At 40.8% G+C, this 19,221-nt stretch overlaps 2 protein-coding genes across 3 annotated transcripts in view; one reads left to right on the top strand and one right to left on the bottom strand.

Moving 5' to 3' along the window:
* Positions 1-2,828, bottom strand: part of PPME1 (protein phosphatase methylesterase 1) — a 67,674-nt gene extending 64,846 nt beyond the window's left edge. The window contains exon 1 of one of the 2 annotated variants that reach the window (XM_020989585.2): positions 2,457-2,828. In XM_020989585.2, coding sequence (XP_020845244.1) covers positions 2,457-2,557 — 101 coding nt within the window. In that variant the 5' untranslated portion in view covers positions 2,558-2,828. The remainder of the gene's footprint in view (positions 1-2,456) is intronic. The other variant, XM_020989584.2, reaches the window with a different exon arrangement.
* Positions 2,829-2,967: 139 nt separating this feature from the next.
* C2CD3 (C2 domain containing 3 centriole elongation regulator) overlaps positions 2,968-19,221 on the top strand; it is a 152,607-nt gene continuing 136,353 nt past the window's right edge. Inside the window, 2 exon segments of the mRNA XM_020989582.2 lie at positions 2,968-3,377; positions 4,769-5,038. Coding sequence (XP_020845241.1) covers positions 3,323-3,377; positions 4,769-5,038 — 325 coding nt within the window. The 5' untranslated portion in view covers positions 2,968-3,322.

Below are 19,221 nucleotides of genomic sequence, written 5' to 3'. Positions count from 1 at the left end.
GGCAATAGAGAATAGTTTGGTGAGGAACAAACTGTCAAGTTCCATAATTTCACGGAAACAAGGCAGTAAAGGAGTAAAGTATGAGCAGTGAAGAGAAATGGCAAGGCAAATAGAAAATAAGAGAGGAGTACAGTAGGCATGGAACGACTAGAAAAAACTTGGCACTGCATAAAAATGAATGCCTTGTAGTAAACAATGAAGCCTCACTAACCCTACAAGATAAATGGGAGGGTGAAAAGCCAAAGTCTGAGTAATAGCACATCTGAAAAGGAATGTAGTTTGAACACTTTCATCTACATATAGCATGACTCCACCTAAATCACTACATGTTCCCAAGATGCTTTTATGGGGAGAGGGTAGCTGGGTATAGTACAGAAGATCCCAAAAAACTTGATGCAGTTTTAAGCTATTAAAGCTTAATAACTTAATAAAGCTATTATAGCTTAAAATTACACTAAAACTTTTGGGACATACACCCTGTAGAAAGTACACTGAACTTAGGAATGATGAGATCTAGATTCTTTGTCCAGGTTCTGCTACTAATGTGTTTGTTATGTGATCTCAGGCAAATCATTTCCTTTGACTGGATCTTCTATTTCCTTATATGTAAAATACTGTGTTTTGACTCAATCTCTAAGCTCATTATATAAGACAAAGAGGAGCAGAAACTGGCCCTGTGATTTCAGTGTTATCAGGAAGGACAGTTGCAGAGAAGGTGCTGACCTGCATTAGGATAGGAGAGAGTGGATCAAAATATTTCTTATTAGTTTAGTTTTGCCTGAGGCGTGCCTGTCACAGTAAAGGAATATTATCAAAGAAACAAAAATGAGTGACAAACAGGAACAAGAAGGCCTCAGTACCATGGTATAGATCAAAACTAGAGGTCAAACAAATGTTTACTCTAAGTTCCCACTGGAAATCCACAATTATAGGCAAAACCATTCATCTCTTTCCAATATCACTATCCAATCAGCAACAAATTAAAAAGTATATTCCCTTAGAGGCAAAAGAAGCTAAGTTCCAAAAGCAAACACATTTTATAAAGAATTTTTGAGCAAGTAAATATCCATATAATCCGTGGTCTTTTAAAATTTTTATTTTGGAATTTTTTCCCCAAGTCTCTTTCAGGGGACTTGTTCTGACACAGGAAGAACTCTTAACTGTAACTAGAGATGACTATGGTAAATACAACCTATTAACCTTTATGTCAATACTGGGGCAAGCTCAATGTATTTAATATCCTTATATTATAGTGAAAGTGTCTGCCTTTGTCTAAGAACAGAACCAGAGTTTAAGAAAAAAATAAATCAAACATCAACTTTAATAATAGCTTACATTTCTGAAAGTTGTAAGAAATTAACACCTAAGAAACAGAGGCAATAACAGCTTCTACAGTTTCTGCATCATTGTTAATCTCTAATCTTCCCACCCACTCTAAAAGTTTAATTCCTAAAAGGCCAAGATTTCTCTTTAATAATTCCTAACCCTTTCCCTCAACTAGTTCAATTGTGAGCACACATCCTTTAAACTTCTTCCTTAACCTCCTAGAGTTTAGTACCTCTTTTCTTCTTTAAGTCTTATGATTCCAATAATTCTTTAAGATCAGGTATCCCACTGCCCTCAACATCTATTCTTTTTATCATTTGTTCCTCACCTACTCTATTCTCGTTTACTTCTCCAAAACGCCAAGCTCACCGAATCACATTCCCTACTCTCTATCCATAATACAGTCCACACAACCAAGGACCTAATACTCTCCACCATCTAAACTTCAAAGCCCACTCCTCCCCCAGTCAATACAGCCCCATCTCACCTCCCAATCTGACCTCTCAGACTTACACCTCCGCACTCTTCATTCTCTCTATAACTTGAGTCAAGTTCCTTTCAGACCTTTTCATGGCCGTTCCTATTCTCTGAGTAGTCTCCTTTTTTACTCTTGCCTTTCTACCTTCCCACAAGGCAGTCTGCTTTCACTCGGTTCCCAGGGCTCCCACTCCCATGCTCGCTTCCCACCACGGGCCCACCTGGGCCCCTCACGGTCATCTATTATTACCGGCCTCCCCTCCTCATTCGGCTTCCCTGCTCCCCACCTCTCTCATTCCCACCTGCCCCGCCCCTTCCCTTTCTGAGGACCGGACTCCCCCATCACCCGTCCCTTCCCCAACTACCCCTCTGGTAGCCCCCATCACCTGTCCCTTCTCCAACGTCCCCTCGGGTCGCCCCCCGCCATCGCCATCACCTATCACTTCTCCAAAGCCCTCTCGAGTCACCCTGCCCCTTCACCCCCCCTCCCAAGTCTCCTCGAGTAGGCCCCCCCCCAGTCTCTCTCACTCGCCCCTTCCACCTAAGGCCCCCTCGGGTCGCCCTTCCCTCCCAACCGTCCCTTTAGTCCAGGAGACCCAGGTCTCTTTTGGGCCCCGGCCCAGCCCTGGTGCGGAGCGATGGGAGGCACGTACCCCATGCGCAGCTTGGCTCCGCTCTGGCCGCCCCCGCCGCCCGGCAGGGGTGGGCGGGAGGGCAGGCGGCCCAGGTGCATGGTCTTCTCCAAGGCCGACATGAAAGGAGAGGAAGGCAGTAGGGAGGCCGAGGCCGCCGCGTGTCCCGTCCTGCGCCGTGTCGCGCCCAAGCGTCGCCTCTGGGACTAGTCCACTTAGACGAAGGCTAAGCGGCTGCAGCACTCAAATTGCTCCGCTTACCGTAGCCCTCGGACAGCCCCTGGACGCCGGCGGCGCCTCCTCCCGCCCACCAGAGCCCAAACCCCACCCCTTATTGCCTAGCCTAGCCACTCCTCGGCTCTCGTCTCCTCAGCGACCTGGCCGGAAGTGCGCAACTCGCTCTCCTGCGGAGGAGCCTGGGTAGCAAAGGCGGCCCCGGCGCGAGGGGGCGGGGTCCGCGTAGCCAATGAAGTCCTCCGAGAACGGTCGCTGCCACGCCTGCGCATTGCTAATATGAACCCGGCTGAAGGAGGAGGGGCGGTGGCCCGAGGAGTACGGATCCGTTACCAGAAAGAGAGCGGGTAGCAATGCATCCTGGGCTTTGTAGTTCTCCTGGGAAAAAACAGCCCTAACGCGCCTTCCTTACCCGCTCTGGGGAGCTACGACAGTTGGTAGAGAGAGACAGCCGCCTGTGACTTCCCTGAGTTTCCCAGGAGGCCCTGCGGCGGCGGCGGTTGCGAGGGAACGCGCGCGCGGAGCGGCTGGGTGAGTCTTGGCGGGACGCTACAGCTACCCTGGCGGAGTGGGAGGAGGACGCGGCGAAAGAGCTGTTGCGGGGTCTGCGGCTCCGGCGCCAGCGCCTCAGGGACTGAGAGCACCGCCTCGCTATGAAGCAGCGGAAGGGCCCGGCAGTTGGGGGCGGCCGTAGCCGCAAGAAGAAAGGTATCCCCAGGGGAGGGTCCCGAGCGGGGGCAGCCCTGGGGAAAGCGTGGAACCGGGGGTCGGGAGGAGGAGGAGGAGGCTGTGGGGGGTGCAAGGGGTGCTGCGGAGAGGTTGGAAGGAAAGGGACTCAGGACTTCCAGGAGAGAAGGATGGACGGCCAAGGGTGGCTTGGGGAAAATGGGAAAGACAAACCTGAGCAGGTATGAGGAGTGCTGCAGATCAGGAAACCCGGGAAATGTGGCACCCCCAAGGAAATGTGAGAGAACATCATCCTTACGAGAGGGGGTGGGGAAGAGGAAAAAGGAAAGTCAGCCTCAGGGCATGGGTTTACAGGCTTCTTAGCCCTGACTGGGAGTCGTTCCACGTCCAGTTTTTCTGTGACCCCTTTGAACTCTTTCAGCCTCAGTTTTCTGATTGACACGTCTGTATAGTCTCTATTGACAAAAATGGCCAGAAAGGAAGAGTTCCTTTAGAAAGCCAAAGATTTGAACCTACATAGATTTCAGATGAGAAAGATTTTAGTCTAAAAATAATTTTACCTTATAGATCATGACCATTTGAGAATGTAGGGGAGAAAGAGTCTTCAGTATCTGTAATGTAATGTTCTGTCACCTCCACTCTACCTTGTCAAAATTCACTTATCTGTGCAGATGTTGTGTCTCCTCCTCTTCCCCCCCCAGCAGTCTACACAAGGGTTTTTTTATACATATCCTTATATCTCCAGCACATAATAGTGGTTATTGAATTTGACACTAAAAAAGCCCGGAGAGTGTGAAAATAAATTATTGAATCTGCAGTGTCATACTGAGAGGGGATTTAAATACTAGAGATTTTAAATGGAAGTTGCCAGGTGTAGTACCATAAAGTGCTCAATAAAAATCACAACTTTTCTGAGTTGGTAGAAACCTCAGAGGTTTTCCAAGCCAACATACATATCTGAATAGGAATCCCCTCACAACATTCTCAACAATTAATCTGGCTTTCACTTGACTCTGTCCAGTGATGAGAAACTTCTTAACCTCGCTAGGCAGCCTGGTGCACTTTGGGATAGCTCTAATTTTCATAATGATTTGTTTTGTTTTTACATTGAACCCAAATCTGCCTCTCTGGACTTTCCACCAATGTTCCTATGTTAATACTAGAAGGAACCTGAGAAATCATCTCACCTAACTCCCTCATATTATATAGATAATGGGCCAAAGAGAAAATTCAGTGGCTTGCCGCACTGATGAAGTTGAGACTTGAACACAGATCTTCTGACTCTCAAATGTAGTGTTGTTTTCTCTATATCAAGGGAGTTGTTGGCAGAAATTAATGTTCTCCAGTTATTACATAGTCTTATTTGCTTACCTATTCCAAATTCTGATTTATCATTCTTGTCCTTTGCACAGGCCTAAGTGATATTTCACCATCCACGAGTCTACCACCTCTGGTTGAAGGTCAACTTCGATGTTTTCTGAGACTGACCATTAGTAAAATACTCTGGATGGTTGTGAAGCCTCCAACTCCTGTTCTTATCCGAGTAAGATGGTGGGGGGAGACATCAGACGGAACTATATTTTGTCCCAGGGATGCTTCCCTAATTGAACAAAGAGCTGTGAGAACAACAGCCCGTTATGCAATTCGTTGTGGACCAAAGCAATTTACCTCTTATCTAACAGGTATGTTTCTATCATCCAAACTTTCCCTCTTAGGAGTTCACCATGGCAATTTGTTTTATACATTTGCTTATCGTATACTGTTACCTGTTTACATGTATATCTCCTTACCAGAATATAATTTTCATGAGGTAAAAACATTGGCTTACCTAAACCTTCTGTCTTCCAAAGTACCCAGCACAGTACTTTATTACTGAGTAGGAACTTTGTGTTTGTTAAGAAGAATATTATAAATAGGACTTTTTTTTATTGTACTCAAGGGGCAATGGAATGTAATGGTTATAAATAGATTGAGACATATATTATTTACAGTCTTTGTGAAAGTATACCAGAAATGGTGTAAACAGTGTCATCAAAGACATGACTGACTGGAGAAGGAAGAAGTCTGGTCGTGTAGTGAAAGTAAGGGATAAGAATGAATAGCCTGAGTGTTGCATTGGTACTCATGAAACAGTAATAAGTCTAGGAGACCTCTAAACCATAGGACATATCTTTTGTGGAGGAGGGATTTAAAGAAAGACATAGACATGCATCAGATGAAAATGTGGAGGAGTTGTGATCTGTGTTGCTTTATGAGGTGTTTTCCTAGATCCAATGATGTATTTTTCATTAAGGTTAAGCCTTTAATCAAATGTGTTTTTCATATGAGGGGTGGGGAAGCAGTAAGGGGAAATTCAACTCTGAAATTTGAAGGATATTTTGTCCTTAACTTGAGTTTATAAATTCTGTCTTATCCATCTCCATGACACAGATATGTGCCTGTACCAGGGGTGGGGAACCTTTGGCGTTGAGGCCACATGTGGCCATCTAGGTCCTTAAGTGCAGCCTTTTGACTAAATACAAACTTCACAAAACAAATCCCCTTAATAAAAGGATTTGTTCTGTAAAACTTGGACTCAGTCCAAGGCCTTGAGGCTGCAGGTTCCCCATCCCAGGCCCACATGGTCTTCCTCAAGATTATAGTGGCAGAAATTGCCAAAACTGCTATGTATTTGGTGGAGCAATGACAGTTTGGCTAATTCTTATTGTACTGGCAAATGTTATTGCTGCATCTGTATGATTATGGGCAAGTCCTCTGGGGACCTCAGTTTTCTCATCTGCAAAATGAGGTTGTTGGCCTAGACACAGATTCTTATAGTTAGAAGGTTATCATAGAATGGTAGAGTATTAGAGCAGGAAGGGACCCTAATCCACCCTAACATCACAAAGATGAGGAAATTTAGCTCTAAGATGTGCTCTAATAAGGGATTTCCAGCTTGAATGGATCAATGTCACCTTGGACTTAGAGTATTTTAATTTTCCTTCTCATAACTAGACCTGTGCATAGTGCCCCAGGTTATTTTGTCAGTTATCTGTCTGGATTCCCTGGTTTGCAACTGTTGAGAAAGATGCAGAAAGTAGATTTCCCCATATAGCCTTGGACTTCAGAAATCCCTGCCAGACCCTACCTCCATGTCCTCTTCTGTTTGGCCTGCTCAGAGTGCACTGAAGTCCAAGGCTATATGCAAAGTTTCTTGTTTCTGTTCCTAATCTATCACTAATCAGTAGCTGAAATTTAGCATTATCTTTCATTATCTTTTTCCAATTTAATATTTTTTCCCCCAATTATGTGTAAAAACAATTTCAACATTCCTTTTTTCAAATTTTGAGTTCCTAGGGCAGCTAGGTGGCACAGTGGATAAAGCTCTGGCCTTGGAGTCAGGAGGATTTGAGTTCAAATCTGGCCTCAGACACTTGACACTTACTAGCTATGTGACTTTGGGTGAGTCACTTAACCTCAATTGCATCACCCCCCAAAAAAATTTGAGTTCCAAATTCTCTCCCTCCCTCCCCTCTCCGCTTTATTGAGAAAGCAAGCAACCTGACATAGGTGATACATGTACAATCATGTAAAACACATTTCCATGTAAGTCATGCTATGAAAGAAAACACAGATGAAAAAACATCACCAAAAATAAAGAAACACTATCTTCAATCTGCTTTCAGGCTCTACCAGTTCTTTTTCTGGAGATGGACAGTACATTTCATCACATGTCCTTCAAAATTGTCTTGGATCATTGTATTGCTGAGAATAGCTAAGTTATTCACAGAAAATCATCTCACAATATTGCTATTACTGTGTACAGTGTTCTCCTGGTTTTGCTCGTTTCACTTTGCATCAGTTCTTTCCAGGTTTTTCTGAGAGCATCCTGCTAGTCATTTCTTATAGCATATCACAGTCATATACAAGAACTGGTTCAGCCATTCCCCAAGTGATGGACATCCCCTCAATTTCCAATTCTTTGCCACCACTAAGATGCTTCAAATGTTTTTGTCCATATTTTGTTTTTTATCTCTTTGAGATATAGACCTTGTAGTGGTATTGCTGGGTTAAAGGATATGCATGGTTTTATAACCCTTTGGGCATAGTTCCAAATTGCTCTCCAGAATGGTTGAATCAATATACCACTTAACTAATAGAACATTAGTGTTTTAATTTTCCTACATCTCCCCCAACATTTATTTTTTCCTTTTTTTAGTCATATTAGCCAATCTGGTAGGTGTGCGGTGGTAGCTCAGAGGTGTTTTAATTTGCATTTCTTTAATCAATAGTGATTTAGAACATTTTTTTCATGTAATTATAAATAGTTTTGATTACTTTGTCTGAAAAATGCCTGTTCATATCCTTTGACCATTTATCAATTGAGGAATGACTCATTTCTATAAATTTGACTCAGTTTTCTATGTATTTGAGAAATGAGGTCTTTATCAGAGAAACCTGTCGTAAAAAAATTTTTTTTACAATAATGATTACTATTTCCTTCCATCCTATTTTCCTCCTGTTCATCTTGTTCTCCCTCTCCTTTCATCCTGTCCATTCTCAAAAATGTTTTGCTTCTTCCTTTTACCTCCCCCAATCTGCACTCCCTTCTATCCAGCCTCTCCCTCCAACTTCCCCCCTCTTCCCCTCCACTGTAAAATCTGTTTTGAGCCTCTTTTATATTAGATAATTTACCCCATTCTATCTCTCCCTTTACCCCTCTCCCAGTACATTCTTCTTTCTCACCTCTTAATTCTGTTTTTTCTGATAATCATCCCATCATATTCAACTAACTCCTGTGCCCTCTATGCATACTCCTAACTGTCCTAATAAGGAAAAAGTTTTTAGGAGTTACAAGTATCATTTTCTCATGTAGGGATGTAAACAGTTTAACTTTATTGAATCCCTTATGATTTCCCTTTCCTGTTTACCTTTTTATGCTTCTTTTAAGTCTTGTATTTGAAAGTCAAATTTTCTATTCAGCTTTGGCCTTTTCATCAGGAATACTTTGAAGTCCTTGATTTTATTGAATCCCCTGAAGGATTATACTCAGTTTTGCTAGGTAGGTGATTCTTGATTGTAATCCTAGATCTTTTTCCTTCTGGAATATCCAGATATTGCCGAATCTTGTGTTATCCTGATTGTGGCTCTATGATATGTGAATTGCTTCTTTTTGGCTATTTGCAATATTTTCTCCTTGACCTGGAAGCTCTGAAATTTGGCTGTAATATTCCTGGGAGTTTTCATTTTGGGATCTCTTTCTGGAGGTGATTGGTTGATTCTTTCAATTTCTGTTTTACCCTCTGGTTCAAAAATATCAGGACAGTTTCCTTGACAATTTCTTGAAAGATGTCTAGGCTCTTATTTTGATCATGGCTTTCAGGTAGTCCAGTAATTCTTAAATTATCTCTCCTGGATCTGCTTTTCAAGTCAGTTATTTTTCCAGTGAGATATTTCATATTTTCTTCTATTTGTTCATTATTTTGATTTTTTAAAATTGTTTCTTGATGTCTCATAAAATCCCTTCCCCAGTTCTAATTTTTTAAGGCATTATTTTCTTCAATGAGCTTTTATACCTCCTTTTCCATTTGGGTAATTCTACTTTTTAAGTTCTTCAGTGCATGTTTATGCCTCTTTTTCCATTTGGCCAGTTCTGCTTTTCAAGGCATTCTTCTGTTCATTGGATTTTTGTGCCTCAGTTTGGCCTATTCTGTTTTTTAAGGTGTTGTTTCCTTCAGTATTTTTTTGTGCCCCTTTACCAAGCTGTTGACTCCTTTTTCATGATTTTCTTACATGACTCTCATTTCTCTTCCGAATTTTTCCTCTACCTCTCTTACTTGATTTTAAAATCCTTTTTTGAACTCTTCCATGGCCTGGGGCCAATTCATATTTTTCTTTGTGACTTTGGACATAGGAGTTTTGATTTTGTTTTCTTCTTCTGAGTTTGTGTTTTGGTCTGCCTTGTCGCCATAGTAGCTTTCTCTAGTCAGGATCTTTTTCTGCTCTTTGCACATTTTGTAACCTGTTTCTTGAGTTTTATACTCTGCTAAAGTGGGACCCTGCTTTTGGAGAGAAAGGGGCACCGTTCCCAATGTTCAGGTTTTTTTGTGCAGCTATTTTCAGAGGTAATTCTTGGGACCTGTAAGTTTTCAGTTTGTATTGTGCACTTGTCTGTGAGTGACCACAAGCACTCTTTTCTACCCTAGAACTGTGACCAGGGTCCCTGCTCCCAAGTGGCCACAAGCTCTGGTATGCTAGTAGTGTTCCTCCTTACCCTGGGACTGAGACCCATGACTGCAGCCCAGATCCAGGTATGGCCAATGCAACCGAGTCCCGTCCCTGGTGCTGGCAAATCTAATAAACTTCTGACTAGTTGTCCAACCCCCTTACTGTCTGTCGTCAGTTATATTTAAACATTTATCTTGGGAAGGTGTCCATAAGCTTTAGCAGCCTGCCAAAGCAGTATGTAACACAAAGAAAGGTCCAGAACCCCTGCTCTGGAGCTTTTAGTGACCTGCAAGCCCAATATGAATCAACAGGGGGATACGGCCACCAAGAAAGGAGTTGTGATCTTAGACTGCTTTAATAGGCATTGTATCCAGAAAACAAAGCAGCTGCTAGTCCTGTTCTTCTGGGAGTGATGGGTAGAAGTTGCAGGGAAATACATTTCACTTTTATGTGAGCAAAATTTCCCAACAGGTGGAACTGTTAGAGAGTCTGTGGGATTCTGGAAAGGGTACTGACTCAAGAGGACCTTAGAGGACCCTGGTTGAAATTTCTCTCATCACTTAGCACCTTTGTGATTTTGGTCAAGTTGAATAACTTCTCTGGGCCTCAGTTTCCTGTCTGCAAAATGAAAAGCCAGACCTGGTGGCCTCTGAGGGCCTAAATCTATGATCCTAAGTGAGATAGAATCCTAATTATCCTTTAAACCTTAGTGTAAGTGCCACCTGTATAAGATTGGCATGAGTACTGCTCACCTTCCCTTGGCTCCCTCTGCCCACAGCCTCATCTGATCTCATAGAACTGCTTATTCTATACTTTTGTCATGTGATTTATATTATATTTATGTATGCACATCATATTTTCTGTTGGGAATAAGGTCTTTGAAGCCACTAACCCTGTCTGATTTGTTATTTCTCACAAAGTCTAACACATTATCATTGCACAGAGGAAGTACTTAGTAAATATTTGTTGCATGAGTGAAAGAAAAAGATCAGATTTGGAACAGACCTCGGAGGCCATCTAGTGTCCAATAGACACCTGAGGAGGACAGAATTCCTTTGGCAACATACCTAACTAGTATTCAGCTACTGCTTGAAAATTTAGAAGAGAGGGAAAATTCACTGCCTCTTAAAGTATTTCATTCCATTTTAGATATCTCTTATTATGAAGTTTTTCCTTGCATGAACCCTAAATTTGCCTCACTGAAACTTATGCTCAAGTGCTCCCTAATTCTAGTCTGAGGCCAATCAGAGCAAACCTAATCCTTCTCCCCTCAAAATAGCCCTTCAAGATGGCTATTATACTTTCCTGACTCTTTTCTTTACTAGGTTAAACATCTCCAGTTTCTTAGTCACTTCTAATATGGCATGATCTCAAAGCTTCTCGACATCCTGCTCCTCCTCATTTGGAAGTTGTCTGGTTTATTGTTTTCCCCAAAATACGGTGCCCAGAACTGAACACATTACTCCATATGTGGTCTGAGTGGGGCAGATTACAGTGGTTACCTCTTTATTACTGTACATTATCTTTCCTAAGGCAGCTTAAGACTGAATCAGATTTTTTTGGCTGCTATATCATACTGTTTGCTGTTATTAGCTTTGCATTCTACTAAAATCTTCTTTTATAAATTAACTTATTTTTTGTTTTATTTTATTAGTATTATTTTTTGCAAGGCAATGGGGATTAAGTGACTTGCCCAGCGTCACACAGCTAGTAAGTGTCAAGTGTCTAGTCTGAGACCAGATTTGAACTCAGGTCCTCCCGATTCCAGGGCTGGTGCTCTATCCACTGCCCCACCTAGCAGCCCCTAGATTAACTTATTATAGCAATGATTCCCCACATTGTACTTGAAAAAAAAATTTTTTTGAACCCACATGTAAGACTATTATATTTGACTCAGTGTTTTAGCTTGCCAAAATATCTTGGCTTCCAGTTTTGTCTTCTAGTTTGTTAACTGCCCTCTGTGCTTTTATCCAACAGTTAAAATGAAAAAGCATAGCAGTACTCCACTGAAGACTGCCTTGCAAGGTGATATTGGCACAGTTATCTGAAGTAGTAAAAAGAACACAGAACAAGGAATCAAGAAACCTGGGTTCTAGTTCCAGCTTTGATTAAATTGATGCATGTCATTGGAAAGTTAGTGTCCTGAGATACTCTCTGGGCATCATTTTCTCTGTCTTTATATTGAACAGCGTAAACCAGATGGTTTCCGAGGTCTGGTAAAGTTTTAGCTTGTGATTATATTTTTCTAGTCAGGATAGGGCTAATGGGATAGGTAGAACACAAGCTAGTCCTTGAAGGATAGGTAGTTAGTATTTAGAGTAGAAAAAGAGGGAAATTGGACATAATCTGATGTTCACTTTCGATTTTGGGAAAGCAGATTTCAAGGGGTTCAGAGAAAAGTTAGATAGGATGTCATGGACTAAAATGCTTTAGGTCAAGTCATCCTAGGAGGGAAGAGAAATGACCAAGGATGAAACTCTGAAGATGCAAAAGGAAATAATTCTAATGAGGAAAAATCAGATTTGTCTGAAAAGATTGAGATAGATACACAGAGAGCTCAGCAACCAACTTAGATTTATTTTTAAATGGACAGAAAATGGGAGCGGGTTCACGTAACAAAAAATGAATGAGTGATATAAACATTGTCAGGAATGCTAAAGCTCAGAATAAACTGATGCTTTGAGGGCTGCTAAGGACAACAAAATAATGTTGTTATTTTTTAGCTTTGTGTGGAGAAAAAAGAGGATCAAAGAAGAGATAGGGCTTATGCCACCACTCTGGTACAAGTCTTCATCACCTCATACTTGAACTATTGCAATAGTCTGATGGTTGGTCACCCTTCCTCAAGTTTCTCCTCTCTCCAATCCATTCCACCTCAGCTGTTAGAGTGATCTTCCTAAAGCACTGTTCTATCCATGTCATACTACCCACAGCCCCCACTAATCAATTAACTCTAGCAGCTCTCTGTCACCTCCAGGGTCAAATATAAGATTTTGTGTTTGGCTTTTAAAGCCCTTCAGAGCCAGGCCCCTTCCAGCCCTTCCTTCTTCTTACAGTTCACTCCTCTCCACATACTCTATAGTCTAGTCACACTGCCTTCCTTGTTGTCTCTCCCACTCTATTTCCTTATGCTGGATATTTTCTCTGGCTGATCCTCAGGCATGGAATGCACTTCCTCTCAGCCTCTTGGTGCCTCTGGCCTCAGGTCTTTGCTAAACTCCCACCTCTTGCAAGAAATCTTTCCCTGAACCCCTTAATGTGAGTGCCTTCCCTATGCTGATTATCTCCACTTTGTTGTGCATATATGTTGTTATATGATTATTTGCATGTAATCTCCCCGAATAGATTGTGAGTTCCACTAGGGCAGGAACTATCCTTTTTTTTTTTTCTTTGTGTCCTCAACGTTTGCCTAACCCTATGCCTGGCTCAAAAAAGGTGCTCATTCAGACAGTAACAGCTGACAGCAGAGAAGACAGAACTGCTTAATTCTTACTTTGTTTCTGTTTTCTCTGCAAAGGACAATACAAAATAAAAGTAACATTTAGAGAGTCAAGACCCAGGATTAGTAAGGAACTCCTGCCTAGTTGTCCTTGATAAATTCAGATCACCTCACCCAGATTTCCTTCCTGCTCATTTCCTGAAAGAGGTGACAGCCATCTCACCAACTGCCAGCTAGCTGTCTTCCACAGAGCAGGCATGGCCGAATCAGCCAGGCACTCGGGGGGAGAGGCAGCATGTACAAGGCAAGGCAAGGTACCACCACCACTACCCTGGCCACTATCTCTCTTCATATACTAATAAGGGCAGCACAGGATCTTGAACCCAACACCCTTGGGAATGAATAACAGTGCTTCCAGCCCAGTGCACCTAGACATCATCCTGGGAAGCAGCCAATGTGAGTATGAATAGCTCCTGCAGGTGCTGCAGCCATAGCTTCTGAAGACCCAGAAAAGAAAGTTCTTGCCAGCAAAGTCCTTGGCAGTGTCAGATGGCTCACCATCAGAAATTGAAATGATTTTATCATTGGAAATAACATTAAAGAACAGGCATTACTATTTGCTTTGCTGCTGCACCCTAAGGACTTTTCTGCCTCCCTTACAGGGGAAGCCTTCCGTATGTGTTGTCTCCTCCATTAGAATGTGAGCTTCTTGAGAACAGGGACTATGCTATATCCTTTAACCTCAGCTTTGCATTAGGAAAGGCCTAATAAAGAGTGTCATTCATTCATTCAGATGTCATTGCTGAGCCCCTGACAGTGATCATAGAAATATAGATAGGTAAGAGACTTCTGGGAGAAGAACTGAGAGTAGAGTAGAGGGAGAATAAAGGGACAGTAGAGAAAGCACTACAGTTGAACTCTCCCAACATTCCCCTCCAAATAACTTTAAAATAACGTCTCAAATAAAAAAGGTTGGAGTAAGATTTTTTTTCCAGCCCAAGACAACTTAGGAGGTTGGAAGGAGAGGCATGTGATACTGGAATAGGGACTAGCCCAGAGCACATTTGATGAAAACACCAGCTGTGGGACTTGGTAGTGGTGAAAACAGCAGCAGCTGCTTTGGAAGCTCTGAGCCTGAGATGGTTGAGGATTGGATAGCGGGTCAGAAAGAGATTACAGGGGACCCCTGTGCTAACACTGGGCACTCTGTGGCAACTCCATTGCCCATACTTCCAGGTTGCAGTTCTGCAGGTCACAAGGGAGCAGGGGTCCCTCCTGGATAAGGACCAAAGCACAGACTAGGAGAGTAGTGACCACACCTCTCTCTAAGGTCACACTACACTGGTAGCACTAAAAACTTCCAAACACTTAGAACTAGCTTTGAAAACAGCAGCATGAAAAAAACCTGAAGCTAAGGTTAGTGCCTCTTCTGCCTGTCCCTCCAGGTGAGAAAAGCCTAACTTTAATGTAAAGTTCAAAGTCGGGAAAGAGTCTGGAAAAATGAGCAAACAAACAAAAAAAGGACCTGACCATAAAAAGCTTCGAAGGTGACAGGGAAAATCAAGACACATATTAGGAAGAAGGCTGTTAACAATGTGAAAACAGCTACAAGCAAAGCCTCAAAGGGGGAAAATGCAAACTGGACACAAGCCTGAGTGGGATTTAGACCACTTACTCAAATAAAAACTCAGAGCAGGTAGAAAACAGAAGTTTTATTCCAGCAAGTCTCCAGTGAGAGTTGAGCGTCACCTACCCAGGGCAGACTGGAGTAGTGAGGCCCAGCACAAACATCAGCAAGCAGTTATATAGTCTTAGGCAAACCACTCCAAAAAGCCCCCCTCCCCACTTGTTTGTCTCAATCTCCTTATCCTCATTGGCTGAGGCAAGAGACCTCACAGTCTATATTTAGAACCCAAGAGATACATTTTGCTGCTTGGGAGCTAGAAGATTGCCTTATTTGGTAAAGTTAAGGTACAAAACAAAAGACGGGGTGGTTACAAAACAAGGGAGTGGGTGGGCAGCTGGTGCTCAGCCCTGTTCCCCAAAAACTAAAGTGAAACTTAGGCCTAGATCATGCTGAAGCCTTATTACATTTTGGAGCATAGCTTACACTTCACATGAGAAACTTTCACTTGTCCCACACAAGCCCAACAAAAATTCCTAGAAGAGAACTAATTTTTTTTTTAGGCAATTGGGGTTAAGTGACTTGCCCAGGGTCACACAGCTAGTAAGTGTCAAGTGTTTGGTCTGAGGTCAAATTTGAACTCAGGTCCTCTTGACTTCAGGGCTGATACTGTATCCACTGTGCCACCCCAAAGAAAAATAATTTTGAAAAGCAAATAAGAGTGATAGAAAAAAATTTGAAAAGAAATAAGGGCTATACATGAAAACTACGAAAAGATGATTAACTGTTTAGTAAAAGAGACATAAAAAATGCTGACAAAAAGAACTCCTTAAAAACCGAAATTGATCAAATAGGAAGAGGGATATAAAAGCTCACTGTAGAAAATAGTCGCTTAAAAATTAGAATTGGGCAAATGGAAGCTAATGACTGCATAAGGCATCTTTTTTGGGGGGGTAAGGCAACTGGGGTTAAGTGACTTACCCAAGGTCACACAGCTGGTAAGTGTCAAGTGTCTGAGGCTGGAATTGAACTTGGGTCCTCCTGACTCCAAGGCCAGAGCTCTATCCACTGTGCCGCATAGCTGCCTCTATTTTTTCTTTTTTTTTTCATAAGACATCAAGCAACAATAAAACAAAGTCAAAAATGGAAAGAAAAAAAAGAAGAAGAAAATAGGAATTGGAAAAAAAACTAACCTGGAAAATAGATTGAGGAGAAATAATTTAAAATTATTGGACTACATGAAAGCCATGGTCAAAAGAAGAGCCTAGACATATTTCAAGAAATTATAAAGGAAAACTGCCCCAACATCTGAGAACAAGAGAGTAAAATAGAGATTGAAAGAATTGATCACCTCTTGAAAGGAATCACAAAATGAAAACTCCCAGGAATATTATAGCCAATTTCCAGAGCTTCCAGGTCTAACAAAAAATATTGAAAATAGGAAAAAAAAATAAAACCAAACAGGGTTGCACAGTTTTTAGCAGCTACCATATTGAAGGATTGGAGGCCCTTGTCATACGATATTCTGGAAGTCAAAGAGCTAGTATTGGAACCAAGAATAAACTACCCAGCAAAACTGAGTATAATCTTTTAGGGGAGAAAATGGATATTTAAATAGAGAACTTTCAAGCATTCCTGATAAGAAAGACCAGAAATGAATAGAAAATTAGATTTTCAAATACAGGATTCAAGAGAATCATAAAAAGATAAACATGGAAGAGAAATCATAAGGGACTCGATAAGGTTGATCTGTTTACATTCCTATATGGGAAGATGAAACGTGTAATTCCTAAGAACTTTGTCATTAAAGCTGTTAGAAGGAGTCTACGTAGATAGAAGGCATGAGCATGATTCAATTATGTTGGATTTTTTTTTTTAATGGAGGAACGGTTAAAAGGAAATTATCACATAAAAGAGGTGTACAAAGAACAGTTTTTGCAGTGGAGGGGAAAATGGGGGGAGGGTAAGTAGATAATACTTAAACCTCACTCTCATCTGAACTGGTTCAAAGAGGCAAGAAAATACACACACACACACACAACACACACACACATACACATACATACACACACACATACCCACGCATACATACACACGCACAAACCCACACACTCAGTGGGATTTAGAAAGCTGTCTTCCCCAACAAGAAAGTAGAAGGGGAAAGGGATGAAAGAAAGGGGGGAGATGATATGGGAGAAGGTGGATTAAGAGAGGCCATGGTCAGAAGCCAAACAAATTTCTGAGGATGGACAGCATAAAAAGAGAGAAAGAAAGATAACCAGAAGAAAATAGATTGGAGGTAAATACACAGTTATCATAACTGGGATGAACCCATCCATAAAATGGAAGCAGATAGCAAAATGGATTAGAAACCAGAATCCTACAATATGTTGTTTACAAGAAACACACTTGAAATATAAAGACATACACAGAGTTAAAATAAGGAGCAGGTGACAGAATCTATTATGCCTTAGCTGCAGTTTTAAAAAGGCAGGGAGAAGAGCAATCATGATCTCAGACAAAGCAAAAGCAAAAATAGACCTAATTAAAAGAGATAATCAAGGAAACTATGTTTTGCTAAAATATAAACATTGGAGTCACATTGACACTAAACATATACCTCAAATGGCATAGCATCCAAATTCTTACAGGAGAAGTTAGGTGAGTTAGAGGAGGAAATAGACAGTAAAACTCTATTAGTGGGAGACCTTAATTTTCCTCTCATGGAGCTAAATAAAATAAAATAACCATAAAACAAACAAGTTAAGGAGGTGCAAAGTATGCCAGAAAAGTTAGATATGATAGGCCTTGGAGAAAATTCACTGGGAATAGAAATGCATGTAACTTTTTCTCAGCTGTACATCGTACTTTTATAAAAATTGACCATATGAAGGATATGAACAGACAGTTCTCAGATGAAGAAATTAAAGCCATTTATAGTCATATGAAAAAATGCTCTAAATCATTATTAATTAGAGAAATGCAAATCAAAACAACTCTGAGGTACCACATCACATCTATCAGATTGGCCAATGTGACAAAACAGGAAAATGATAAATGTTGGAGAAGATGTGGGAAAATTAGAACACTAATGCATTGTTGGTGGAGTTGTAAAATGATTCAACCATTTTGTAGAACAATTTGGAACTATGCCCAAAGGGCTATAAAAATGTGCATACCCTTTGACCCAGCAATAACACTTCTAGGGCTATATCCCAAAGAGATCATACAAATGGGAAAAGGACCCACATGTACGAAATTATTCATAGCAGCTCTTTTTGTGGTGGCAAAGAATTGGAAATTGAGAGGATGCCCATCCATTGGGGAATGGCTGAGCAAGTTGTGGTATATGAATGTAATGGAATACTGTTGTGCTGTAAGAAATGATGAACAGGCTGACTTGAGAAAAACCTGGAAAGACTTGTATGATCTGATGCTGAGTGAAATGAGCAGAACCAAGAGAACACTGTATACAATAACAGCCATGTTGTGGGATGACAGATATTGATAAACTTAACCCTTCCTAGCAATACAAGGATCTAAGACATCTCCAGAGGCCTTGTGATGGAAAATGCTATCCACATCCAAAGAAAGAACTATGAAAGTTGAATTGCTGTTTTTTTCCTCTTCTGTTGAGTTTTGTTTTCTCTTTCTGATGGTTCCTCCTATTGGTTTTAATTTTTACTTACAACACCACTAGTGTGAAAATATGTTTAATAGGAATGTAAATGTATAGCCTATATCAGATTGTGCGCTGTCTTGGGGAGGGTGGTGGGGAGGAAGGGGGAGAAAAATTTTAAACTCAAAAGCATATGGAAGTGATTATTGATAAATCAAAATAAATTAATAAAATAAAAAATAAAAATTGACCATGTGTTATAGCATAAAACTTCATAAACAAATGCAGACATATTAAATATACCCCTTTTGGACCACAGTGCAATGAAAATCATGTTCAATAAAGAGCTGTGGGAACATAGATTAAATATTAATTGGAAACGAATCCTAAAGAATGAGTGGGTCAAAGAATAAATCATAAGAACAGTTAGTAATTTCATTAAAGATAGTGTGACAACATACCAAAATTTGTGTAATGCAGCGAAAGCAGTACTTAGAAAATTTATATCTCTAAATGCATACATCAGTAAAAGAAAAAGAGCAGATCAACAAATTGGGCATGCAACTAAAAAAATTTAGAAAATGAACAAATTAAAAATCCCAAATAAACACCAAAGTTTTTACTTTGTCTTGTGTCAAGCTGTGTCAAGGAAATCCTGAAAATCAAAGAAGAGATTAATAAAATTGAAAGTTAAAAAAAATTGAACTAATAAATAAAACTAGGAGCTGGTTTTATGGAAGAAAAAGCTGATAAAATCGATAAACTATTGATTAATTTAAATTTTAAAAAAAGAAACAGGAAAACCAAATTACTAGTATCAGAAACAAAGCACCACCAATAAAGATGCAATTATTAAGAGCTATTTTGCCCACTTACATGCTAGTAAAACTGATCATCTAAGTAAAGTGAATGAATATTTTTTTAAATTGCCCAGATTCACAGAAGAGGAAATAAAATACTTAAATAACCCTATCTT

The sequence above is a fragment of the Phascolarctos cinereus genome, unplaced genomic scaffold, assembly GCF_003287225.1.
Source record: "Phascolarctos cinereus isolate Bilbo 61053 unplaced genomic scaffold, phaCin_HiC Scaffold_726;HRSCAF=1367, whole genome shotgun sequence".
In the NCBI taxonomy this organism is placed as follows: Eukaryota; Metazoa; Chordata; class Mammalia; order Diprotodontia; family Phascolarctidae; genus Phascolarctos; species Phascolarctos cinereus.
Note: the sequence above shows the minus strand (reverse complement) of the source record. Positions and strands in the feature narration are given on the sequence as shown.